Source organism: Callospermophilus lateralis, chromosome 14 (genome assembly GCF_048772815.1).
Source record: "Callospermophilus lateralis isolate mCalLat2 chromosome 14, mCalLat2.hap1, whole genome shotgun sequence".
Lineage (NCBI taxonomy): Eukaryota > Metazoa > Chordata > Mammalia > Rodentia > Sciuridae > Callospermophilus > Callospermophilus lateralis.
Genome location: NC_135318.1, coordinates 7818406 through 7831356, shown reverse-complemented (window position 1 = coordinate 7831356; position 12951 = coordinate 7818406). Strand labels below are relative to the sequence as shown.

At 47.3% G+C, this 12951-nt stretch overlaps 1 protein-coding gene across 9 annotated transcripts in view; it reads right to left on the bottom strand.

Moving 5' to 3' along the window:
- Nucleotides 1-12951, bottom strand: part of Lpin1 (lipin 1) — a 112742-nt gene that overhangs the window by 5023 nt on the left and 94768 nt on the right. For all 9 annotated transcript variants that reach the window (XM_076833084.1, XM_076833085.1, XM_076833093.2 and 6 more), the window contains 3 exons: nucleotides 5949-6101; nucleotides 899-1013; nucleotides 52-155 (listed from right to left, as the gene is read on the bottom strand). In XM_076833084.1, the coding sequence (XP_076689199.1) occupies nucleotides 52-155; nucleotides 899-1013; nucleotides 5949-6101 (372 nt within the window). The remainder of the gene's footprint in view (nucleotides 1-51; nucleotides 156-898; nucleotides 1014-5948; nucleotides 6102-12951) is intronic.

Here is a 12951-nt window from a genome sequence, read left to right as displayed (position 1 = left end):
CATCTCAAGACACAGCTGCAACCCCAGGTGGCACACGCCTGCCATACTCACGAGGAGATGTTGGTCTTGGCATGCTCCTGTACCAGCTCTCCTTTAGGGTTGACGGTGAAGATTCTGTTCAAGGACACCCCCACTTGCTTGTAGGAATACACGTCCTGTGTGGAGAAAGGTGATTTCAACAAGTTCACTGTAAAAAAAATGTGTGATCTCTGTTTTAAAGTAAGAGCATCAAATCTGCACCAACAAGAGCAGGAAGTGGGGAACCAGCCAGCTTTCCTCCCCCGGCCTTGGGCCCCTCTGTGTTCAGGAACCCAGTTAAAGAGCAAGCAAACTCCTGCGTCTCCTGCAATCCTGACATTCTTTGGGGTTACTCTGTCCCACTTTCCTGTTTCATGAAAACCTGTCATGATGTTTAAGAGTACAAGAATTTTCTGGTTGAGCAATTAGTACTATACCCACTGTATTCTCCAGAATTCTGAACCTTCCACTAAACTTGGGCCACACACACAACCTCAAAGCATTTCCTCTTCCAGTAAGATTATATGTTCCACACTCTTAAAACGCTACACCCCTAAGACTCAACATGTGGACTTCCCCACCCTCTGGAAGAAAGGATCTAATGCTATTAAATGTCCTTGCTTTACTCATTAAGAAGTGATATGGAATTTCAAATTTATAGGCCCACACCTCAAAGTCAAACCCACCAGCCAGCCTTCAGAGAAAGCTGGAGGCCATGTGACATAATTTCAAATCTCTTTGCCTTGAGATGCAGTCATTTGCCAGGCTATGTGTCACAGGATGAGGACTGGCTTTACATGAGGTTCGGGCCACAGCTCTCCGGTGACTGCTGTTGGGGGAGCAATGTCCAAGGCTCTTAGGGACTCAACCTAGTACTCACAGCCGGCCGGTTTCCAAATGCAGCATAAAAGGGTTCCGTATTTGGGAAAAACAGGTTTTTGATGTCGGTTAAACACTGGACTTTAAACTTTTCTGGCTTCTTTTCAATCACTTCTCTGTTAAAACAAACAAGTAAACAACAGGTCAGCAGGAGAATGACTTCGGTAACACTGAACTACTTAGAAGCCTCAGCACTGAAGTCAGTGAAGGCAGCCCAGGAGAGTGTCAGGGGTGGCCTGCCAGCCCCGACAGGGACGGCGCCAGGAGGAAGAAAGACTTCCAGCAACCAGCTAAGGAGCAGGGGCTCCAAGGCCTACTGAGGGGAGCATCTCCACACCTACTCATGAAACAGGTACAGCCTCGAACACAGAACCTGAGGAAAATTCTGAGCAACCGGTAAACCAATCTAGCCCATGAATAAGGGCAAAGCTTACAAATACACACATGTGTGTAAACCAGCAATACCCAAAAGCCAGGCTCATGTCAGGAATGCAAGAGTGACATAATATCTAGAATTGATTAGTATAACACAACACATTGTCAGATTAAGGGGAAAAAATCTCTGATATAAAAAGGATAATTATACAATTCAATATCAAATCAGGATGAAAATTCTTAAACCATGATGAGAAGGGGATACTCAGACCTCCTGACAGTAAAATACCAGGGTCTCCAGCACCACGGCAGTTCAGAGTGTACACTCAGTCCCACCCAGAGCCATGACATGAAAAAATAAATATAGGCTGTAAAGATTAGAAAGGATGTGAGAGAAACAACTATTCATATTCACAAAAAGCCACCACCTACATTTTTTAAAAACCCAGATGAATTATCAGAATTCAGGAAGGTTAATAAGTCAAAGGAAAAAAAAAAATCAATGCATTTCCATGTATCAGAAACAGAGAATATAATTGTGTAAACAGTATTTAAAATAGATTTTAAAATACCAAATGTCTAGAAACCTAACAGTCATGACAGACCTTTCTAGCTAAAGTTATTAAACTACTGAAATACATTAAGAGAAGGCCTACATAAATGAAGAAATAAATTATACCCTTGAATTAGAAGATTCAATATTATACTGAAATATTAATTCTCCCTAAATTGACCTACAGAGTCATTGCAATTTTAATCCAAATTATGGAAGATTTCTGTATGTTTTTATATAACTGCATTCCAAAAGCCACATAGCAGAACGAAGCCAAGACACCCCTGCTGGTGGGAGGGTGAAGGGTTTTCGAAGCTCTGGGGCCTGACACACTGCAGTACCTGGTCCATATGTTCCTTTGCCAAGGAAAAACAGAGCCCAGAAACAATCACATTCATAGACGCTTGGCTGATGACCACAAAAGCATCCCAAAACAGGATGAAAGGGCAGTGTGTTCTTAATATAAGGTGCCAGGACAAATGAATACCCACAGAAGAAAAACAAAATTACTCTGGGTCTCTGCATCAGGCTATCTACATAAATCCTAGTTAGTGGAGACCTAACGAGAAAGTCAACGCCAGTCAATAAAATTCAGAAGACTATGCTCACAGGTCAGGGAGGACTTTGTTAAGACACAAATGCCTAAACCTCAGAGCCAACAATATGCTCAGCTCTAAGTAATAAGAACTTATACTCATTAAAAGCAATGAACTGAAAAAAAAAAAAGAGAGATTTGCAGCACTCACAGAATACACATTGCGCTCTCCCAAAGCAAAAAGAAATTGCAGGGAAGCCTTGGATAGGCACTTCATTGAAGAGGTCCCCAAGGACCAGTAAGTCTAAAAAGAGGTATTTATACCCCCTGGCAAGAATGTTAAAGCCTGTCCTCGACCCAGCACACGTGCCCTAGGGACACACACAAGAACACTGCTGTCTGGGCTGGGGTTGTGGCTCAGTGATGGAGCAACTGCCTAGTACACATGAGGCACTGGTTCAATTTCCAGCCCCACATAAAAAAAAACAAATAAGCAAAATAAAGGTATTGTGTCCATCTACAACTAAAAATATTTTTAAAAAATAAATAAATAAAATACTGCATCAAGTGCAAAAAGCTAGAGATGACTCCACCATCCACCAGCAGCAAAATGAATGAATAGGTGTGAGGGCCACGCAACCAGAAACCACTGAAGTAATGAGCAAACTGCAGCTCCACTCGCAATCCTAGAGACTCTCACCAAGAGCTGAAGCTGTGAAAAAAATATATGTTCCAAGAAAACACCTGATTTCATTGACATAAAACTCACAAACATGCACAAGTAAATACTTTGCTTAGGGTCACAAATATCGGTGAGAAGATAAGCAAGACCATAAGGAATGACTAACAGAACTCAGGGACAGCGGGCACTACTGAGGGGCAGTGGGGTCCAGCACTGAGACTTGCACATGATGGCCCACCTCTGCTCTTTAAGTGGATGCCCTGTGTCCACCATCTGATTATGCTTTATACCTTGCAGATATCCTAGAAATCTCCTCTTGTACCTACTGAAAAATGTAATTTAGGTGACAATGACAATGGCAATGATAACCACAGTCACAGACTAAATATGTGAAGCCCCCAGGATGGTCCTGGCTCAGTGCTGACTCCCAGGCCATAGGTCCTCCTGGGCACTGAGTAAGGGTCTTGTACTCCACAGCCTAGGACCCTGGTGTACAGATGCATGAGTGGCTGTCCACACTTCAGGACCCTTGTGGGTGAACACATGAGTAACTTCACGCTCACACACACAGACTCACAGGGGGTGGGAGGAATGGGACAGTTCAATGTGAATGGGTATTTGGTGCTCAGCAGGGAGATACCATGGCCCCAGGCCACCCATGGCTTGACAGTGCTGGATACCCAGAGAGCCCTGGTATGACCACAGTGGCCAGTCCACACTGCTCCTAGGTATATCCCGTCTCTGATGATCTGAATTTGCAAACAGTCATGGGTCACTTACCTCAAGAGAGGTAAATTACTCTGAATCACAAGTGTCACATGTCCAAGTCTCACAACTCAGAAACCTCAAGGGAAATCGAAACTATTTATGGAAGTAGGGCCTCTTTCCCAGAGACAGAGAGCAGCCTCTACTGCTGCCTAACTCCAGAAGTTCAACTCTGCCCCATAATCCAGAGTTGCAGGAACCAGCCAGGGTTAATCTGTAAGCCCCTGCCTCTGAGCCCAACTCCTCAGCAGGTCACCACCCGGAGCCTGGAGCTGATGGGGGTTTATGACAACCATCTGCACAGTTCTGTCTCCACCATAGGGCACGGGCCTCAACTCCAGTTTTGATCTTAATGTGAACAAATGGATGGGAGCATGGAACAAACCAAAAGGGTAGGTGTGTGGAAGAGATCCCCCCAACTTGTTTCTCAGTGTTTCCTAGAATCACAGCATGGAGCTGGAAAGGCCTCCTGGGAGCATCTAAGCTAACCTTCTCATTCGGCAGTTGAAGACACAGCCTATGGAAGGCGGCTGCCTCTGGCCACACCAGGTTGCCTAGAGGCTCTGTCCCCACTAGCAGCTCCTTCTGCCCTGCCCTGGTGAGAGCCTGCTCCTGAGACTGCAATGCATGCAGGTCCCTATGCCACCCACAGCCTCGTCCACTTCTTTTCCTTCATCAGTTTAAAGCTAAACAGTGCCATCAGGATGGAATCCAGCTAAACCAAACCCTGCTAACGAAGGTCGTCTGTGCTCATAGCAGACTCACCCATCAATTCTAGGAAATCTACAGGGCAGCTGACCATGAAATGGCTTTGGCTACACTGCAGGACTGGGTGTTGGCTATCTGCTACAGGGGCACTTCCATCTCCCAGAACACCATGCAAACTGTGATTTTTGAGAGTTTTTAAAATAAATCCTTACAGGCAAAAATACATCCTCAACAAAGATATGTACATAAGAACATGAGAAGGATCACTTTAAAGTTAACAGCAGGATGTCAGGGTAATAATGTCCACTCTCCACTCCACCCAGCATAGACTTAGTGCTCAGCACATGCTAATGACAGCCAGCTTCAAGCTGTCAATGTAGCTCAGTGACAAAATTCCATTAAACTTCTGGATTGCATTGAAGCTATACTGTTGTGATAATTCATAAGACTTGAAACACATGCTTTCATGTGTTGTGCCTGAATTTTCTCCCAAGAATGAGCAAGCTTTAATTCGAGATATTTTAAAAGCAAACCTATGACGGAAAAGATGTCTTTAGAGAAATACTCAAGAGCCAGCTTGGCATTTGGGGTCCATACAGATTTGTACATTGTTCAATAGTTAGCAGCAGCACATGCAGCTAATCTGCTCCTCTAACTGGAGCAGAACCATGCCAAAGCCTTTCACTGATCTTCAAGAGCAAGGATATAACACTATGAGTTAGCTTTAGCAGGGACCAACAATCTGACCCACGTGGAACGCAAGAGATTATGCTTTAAGGGAAGCTGGAGAAACCACAATGCGTGCCCCCATGAAAAGGAGTGCAATATCCCCACCCCTTCCACAGCAAGAAGTGACCAGCTGCCTTGAATATGGCCAGAAGGGGAAGAGAGGAGGACAATCAGAATCGATCTCCAAGAGGGTAACTATAAGAAGCAGTATGTCTAGAATTCTAAGAGGATCAGCAAGTATGCTGAGGGTCCAAAGGCCAGGTGGATGGGGCAGCTGGGAGAGGGACCACTTCACCCCAGCAGGGTTCCCAGTGAGAGGAGATGCAAGTTGATTCCCCAAGGGTCCCCATGAAGACCCAGCCTGACCGCTGAGGAAGAAAGGGAGAGGGAGAGCTACCCAAAACTGAACAGCATGGGGGATAGGACTGCACAGCAGAGAGGGTTCGGTATGGCTTGAGATTTAGAAATGAGACAGAGGGCTGGGAGACAGGTCATGAAGAGCCACCCAGAGCCAAGCTAATGACTGGACTTCACCACAGAGCCAATGGTAAGCCAAGGTGTTGCACGCCCATGATCTCCTTGGTGCCCCTGTGAAGCTCGGGCATTGCTTGGAGAAGACCGTGTAAGAGACAATTTATTCTTGCAGACAGGGAGTAGGGCTGGCCCACAGATCTCAGTATGGGAGCAGAGTGCCAGGGTGGTACCTGTGCAAGGCGGAGAAGAGGCTGCTGGGGCTGAGCAGCAGCGGCCCCTGCGGCAGCACCGTGCCCCTCTCGTTGACCCAGTGCAGGTAGCCCCGTGTCATGTCTGCCATCCCAATGGCACGTGCAGAACAGTAGAGAAACTTATATCCATTTCTGAAAGAGAAAAAGTACCCACATTTAATGGCAATCAGAGACAAAAGTTTCTGGCATTCCCAAACCCTCTCTGTTTCATGAAGAATGCCTTTGTTGCAAGTTCCCCACATTAGAAAGTCCACATTCTATAAAATCCTATTTTCAATTGAGAAATAAACCTAATTGCATTTCTCTAATTTACTAAGCACATTCACATTCCTCATTAGATTTAATTCACTCGAAAAACATGCTTAGGTGGGTATTTCCCCCTGGTTTACTGCCATAGAGACGGAAGTTCAGAGGGATCAAATTGGCCAGCGTTTCTGCACGGTGTCCTGTACACCCTTGTCCCTGCTCCAGCTAGGGCCACCCATCCACTGTGCCAGGTCCAGGGCAGCCAACTGCCCATACATGGCCCTGCTTGAGCACACAGTTCTTCCCCTACCCACCCTCAAATGCCCCTCTCCACTGGCTAATTCCCACCAGTATGCGATACTCTCATCCCCCACAAACACACCAAGCAGAAAACACCACACACAAATCCTGTGTCCTTATGCTCTCTCCAGCTAAGATCCCACTTCTCTTCCCCTCTGTGGCAGAATTCTTTCCAAAAGCTGTGCCGAGGCCCTGAGTCACCTCTTCACTCCATTCCTCGCCACCCCTGCTCTGGAGCAGGCTCTCCTACCCCTCCCTGCTGGCCTTGCACAGGTCAGCTATGAGGCCATTTTGCTAAATTCAGGCAGTGGTTCTCAATTCTATGTAAAGAGACTTCCCAGGAGCCTCTGCCAGATGCTCAGTCCACCTCTAGCACAGCACCTTTGCCACTTGGCTCCCTGGACTTCAGTCCCTGGCTGGCTCCTCCCAGACATGTCACTCAGGCTACTTTCACGCCCTCTACCCACCTCCAGATGCACAGTGCCCTGAGGTCCCGGGCCTCAAGTCCTCTCAGCACCCTCCTCCCTCCCCAGGGCTCCAAGTGCTGCATTTAAACTGAGGCAGCATGACAGTCCTCTTTTAAGCCCAACAGACCTGCTTTAGTTGGACTCCACTGTTTTTAACTATTAAAAATTTAGTGGGGGCTGGGGATGTGGCTCAAGCGGTAGCGCGTTCGCCTGGCATGCGTGTGGCCCGGGTTCGATCCTCAGCACCACATACAAAACAAGGATGTTGTGTCCGCCGATAACTAAAATAAAATAAATATTAAAAAATTCTCTCTCTCTCTCTCTCTCTCTCTCTCTCTCACTCTCACTCTTTCTTTAAAAAAAAAAAAAATTTAGTGGCCCTAATAAAATGTGCTGTAAGTACAAAATATATGACAGGTTTTGAAGTCTCACTGTAAAAGTAGAATGCAAGATATATTCCATTAGTCATTTTCATATTGATTAATGTCTAAATGATAATCAGTTTAAATATATTATGTTAAATAAAATACGTATGAAAAATTTTTAAAATACTATCTATACACCACCATCTCTCAAGTTCACGTTCTAGTTCAGCCCTTCTTACGCTCCAGGGCAATATAAAAAAGCAAACAGCATGTTACTTACCAGACACACAGCAGCATCTCAAAGGTGGTCTCTCTACCACCAATGCACCCCAGTGACTCCTCCCTAGGTGGTCCCTGCCTCAGTGAGGCCTCTCATCCACCAGGTATGAAGCCGATACCTCAGGCCCCCCTTGGTTTCCTCTTTTCCTCACCCCACTCCCTCCCCCTCCACCCAACACCTACCCCAAGCCACGCCAGCCCCACCCAGCACCGCATCATGGCCTCTGGGCCCCCCCAGCTGCCCCAGCCTTGGCTCATTGGGCTGCTTCTCTAGGTCTTCACATGGGACCCTATGGAAACATAAAATTCAATCTGCTCGGGCTAACAATCTCCCAAGTTTTGCCATCTCCCAGATATAACCCAAGTTCTCCACCATGGCTCACAAGGCCAGACCCTGCCCTTCCCTCCAGCTCTGTGGGCAGCACTGTCTCGTCTCTCCCATGCAGACTCGCCCGCCCGTCATTCCTTCCACCGGCCATGCTCACCTCTGGGCTGGCATAGACCCACCCGGGCCTTCTGCCTGCAATACCGTCCGTCTCTCGACTTCAGGGGGAGCTTGCACTCACCTCACACAGGCCTGTCCCACCTCCACAGAGCCGTCAACCCCTGTGATGAACCCACCTCACTCCTCATCACAAGCCCCTCAAGGGAGAGGCTGGTCGGTATCCCCAGCCCCACAGTCCCTCTTCCAACTGTCTCTCATATTAATCCACAAACCCCAGGAGGATAGGGACTCTCGCCCCTGCTGTGACCCAAAGACCAAACACGGTGCTCCGCAGTGCCACTTAGTGAATGTTCGCCAAGCACATGGGTATGGGCCACCCACTCCTGTCCAACTCACAGTTGTCTGTGAATGGCCCAGGGTGGCCAAGGACTGGTCTCAAGAAGTACTTCACAATGTGTTTTAAACCAAGACACAGGAAAGTCATGCAATCTTTTAAAATAATCACCACTTCTGCATATAGCTCTTCATATCAAAGTCCTAAAGCTGCCACCTGCAGGTGTCTGAGATGCTAATTTTATTCAAAACTTGATTTTCAGAGTCTAGCCCACTGCCAGCTGCTGTCACTACTCAGGCACTCTGCTTCAAAGGCTGTTACCAAACCAAACTGGAAATCAGCTTGGGGACGTCCTAATGGGGAAAATACTTATTGGTAGCAACAAGAATTTCCCTTCCAGAGCCTTTCCCAGCCTCAAGGAAAGCTATCTGAAATGCCAGCAATGCCCCCCATCAACGCTCTGGTGGCACAAGTCTGTCTGGATGACGCTCTTTGGGGTAAGACCCCTTACTCAGAAGGGCAACCATGTCAGGATGCACTCCTCAGGCCACCCGGCCCAGGTCTCTACACAATCCGAGGCTCCTGCCACCATCCTTTCAACCACCCTCTCTGAACCTCCAGTGCCAGCTCTGCCAGCTAGGGCACCATGGGGCTTGGCGTGGCCCTGCCCCACAGGAGCAGAGACTGTCGGGGCGTGGCCCTGCCCCACAGGAGCAGAGACTGTCGGGGGTGGGGGACCAAAATTAGAAAAAAGGGACAGGTGACAAAGCAGAGGAGGGCCCAGGGTGGGAATTCCTCTGATATTCTTCTCGGTGACTGGAACAGGACTTGGGGAAATACCAGAGGAAAGTAAGAAAAAGTGATCCAAGTCCAGGCTGATAGAAGTAGCTTTCTTCTGTCCCTGTCTCCATATCCTGAACCAGAGAGATTTCAACAGTCTCTGGGACTACACCAGACCACCAGGAGTGCTTACTAAGACCAGCCTCCAGACTGCAGCCCACAACACGGACATCTTGAGGTCAACGGAGGCCCATGCAATGCTGCAGCAGGGGTACTCAGCAGCACCCCTGGGCTGCACCCACCAGCACACCCCACCAAGACAATCAAAACTGTCACCACACACTGCTACATATCCCACAGGGGACAAAGACATTCTTGGTAGAGGGTGACTATTGTAGGGGAAAAGGGATCCTGGGGCGTCATTTGCAATCTGAAGAAGAAGGACAGCCCCCCCCCCCCGCCCCGCACCCAGTCCCTTAAGGCAGGCTCTGGATCAAACCCGCTGGCCTTAGCCTGGTCTACTGAACCCGTGATCTGCTCCCCACCTCCTTCCCTGTTTCCCTTTTCACCCACCCTTCCTGGACACCATGAGGCCACTGGGCAACAGCTCATCTGCCTCCTCTACTCTTGTTCCTATATCCACTTACAATGACCTGTCATCTCCTTCAAAACCCTGCTGCCACCTTCTCACTGAAACCTCCTGTGACACCTTTAGTTTCCCCTTTACCGTGTCCTTCAAAGACAGCATCCCAGTGTCCGATCACTCACCACCTTTCCACAAGGAGCTCCACAGGCTTCCTCCTCCCTCATCACAAGCTCCTCAAAGGAGAGGTGGTCAGTATCCCTGCAGCCCCAGAATAGCCCCCAGTACACAGCAGGTGCACAAATCAGAGCCCAGGGGGACGGCCCCCAGCACACAGCAGGTGTACAGTCTAGCTAGGTGCCTCCCTGTTCTGGCCGAGGCCAGGCTGAGAAAGCCCCCCAGCTGCAGCCCACATGCACACACTTCAGCAGCAGAGCACAGCATGGATGGTGATGGCCTAAGGGGTCATCTGGCCTAACCTCGTTTTAGAGAGGAGGAAACCAAAGCTCAGAATGGGACACACGTTCCCACTCTAGTTTAGGGGCCTCAGGTAAGTCACAGTTGTCGCTGCTGGAATCCCGCCCTGCTGACTGCAGACAGACCTTTATTCCCCACCAGCCTCTCTTCCTGGCAGAGTGACCACTGCAGTAAACCAAGAGCTGAGGTGAAAGAAGTGACTGCTGTGGGCAGGAGACGGGAAAACCCCAATGAGTCTGCTCATGGTTAGTCCCTCCTTTGACATGCTGGCCTGAGGTGGCATGTTCCTTAAGCCACAGATAAACAAATTTATCCATGGAAACCCAAGAATTCATTCTTGCTGAGTCATAGAGACACTGACTCCAGGTAACGTGAATATAAAAATACACATCAACTAAGGTAGAAAATTAGAGCAATCATTCTTCAAAATTAGGTTCCCAAAAACCTATTCGCTCAATGATATCAATATTTTAGGAAATAGTCCTTCTTTATGCTCCTTCTAATTATTGAATGTATTTGAATCTGAGGGAGCTTCATTTATCTTCCATTTATATTTGCTATAGTTGTCTTTCAACATTAACTAAGCAAGGTTTATACCCTTCCTATGAATGAGATGATAATCAGACTTACAGATAATTCCTCAGGGCTACCCATATTTAAACAAGTAATTAAATTCAGCAAAAAAATAAACAAATAAAGTTGTCCTTATTTTCTGTGATTTCTAGGCAAGTAGCTCACTGCAAGACTGGTTTATTCATTAGGCAAATACTGCAGTGAATAAAATTTAAGTGGTACCCAAATTCAATGGCAGCAATGTCAGAAAAGAGATTAATGAGTCCAAAACTCCTACACTAAATGGCACCTTTCTCCTGGTGCTCCAGCATGCTGAACATTTCTCTAAGTATTTCTCTGGGTAATCACAATAAAATCTCAAAAGAATAGCCTGGACTAACTGGAAGGGCACACTAGGAGCCCTGGTCAGCTTGGTCCTGCCTCTGCTCCCAGCTGTGGCTGTCTGAAATGTGCATGGGGCCTGCCTTGTGAGACTGCCTGAACGGGAACCCACTTTAGCTGACGGTCAGCTCCAGGTGCCTTACACTGTGACCAGCCTGGTGCCCCACAATGGGGACTGTAGCCAACAATCTAGGCCCACGCCCCTGGACACCAGGGAAGAGCTGCAAAGCCGGGGAAGGCAGGAGCTGACAGCTGGCCAGGGTTACGGGTTCTGGCCTGGAAACACATCATGAAGACTGTGGCATGTGAGACAGACAGTAAAGGCTGGAAAAATGTTGAAAGGCAAAAATGAGAGATAAAAACACGTTAAGCAAAAGCTATTGCGAGAGCAAAGGCAAGAAGACAGAAAAGGAGCAGAGTCGGGAACACAGCAGATCAGAGCACAAAGGTCCAAGAGCAGCAGGAAAGGAGGAGTGAGTATGAGGCTGGGAAACTGCTGGGAAGCATGAGCCTGGGCACTTCCTCTGGTAGGTGCTGGTATGGCGCCCCCGCAGACCCATACACTGCCCCGGGAGCCCCAATCAGCACTGCAAATCCCACAACCTGTCTGTCCTCGGGCACCACAGACAGACATAGCAAACTCAATGAGCAAACTGACATCAGACTACATGTCATATGACACTCTAGTCTCTAGTCACTCGACCAAAATGACGACTAAGAAGAATTCTGCAGCATCCTCAGATTCCCAACAGAGTTTATTCTTTCTAAACTCTCAAAGAAAAGAACAAGTGTCTTTGGGAAGCCATGAGACTTTATTTTTTAAGATATTACTTCAGGAAAATCCAAGAGAGACACAAATCAAAACCAAAAGGGGTGGGGAGGTAGAAAGAAATGTGGCCCTTTTTTAATGTCACTAAAAAGACAGAAATAGATTTATGCTCTAATACTCAAAATGAATCAGGCTATGAAGAACTCAACATCCTGACCCAGGAAGGCATCTTCCTTAAACCAAAAATAAATGCAACTCTAAGTGTCACACCAATCACAGCAGCCGAGGGGCAGATCAATCCTCCTGAGTAAAAAGCCAGCCATGGAGGGCTGTGGGGAAGGGGTGCACACAATGTCTATAAGAGTGCAGGCTGGGGGCCTTCACAAAAGGCAACCCCCCGGCAGTGGTGATCAGCTCTGCAAAGATGCACGTCAACCACCTGCAGTTCAGGGGAAGAACACCACGTCTAGGACTCTTGCAGGACTTGCTAAGGTGCACGCCTTCTTTATTCATTCACACACAATTATAAACAGAATACCAGAATATGTAAATACTTGTGGCATCACTGTTGGAAATAGTAAAAAAGACTATCTACATGTTCATCAACAGAGTTATGAGTTAAATAAAGCAGGGTATACCCGTAAGAGAATTTTGTGAAGCAGCTAAAATGAATAAGGTAATCTTCATCATGAGGACATATGAGGGGAGAATGGATGTTTTTCTTTCTTTCGCTTTTTTTTTTTTTAGTAAGTACAACAGCAAGATAGAACAGGTTGTCCACAGTATTTCTGGGAACAATTCACTAGGGGGTAGGGTAGGGAGGAGGCAGCCATAACCTTTACCTTGGAACTTTCAAATTTCTGTTATCTAGATCTTTAAAGATCTTTTTAAAGAAGAATGCTTTACTCTTGTAAATTTTTAAAGATGAAATCTAGAAAGGGTTAAACCACTGGGCTGAGCATCTAAGAAGAAACCTGAATCCT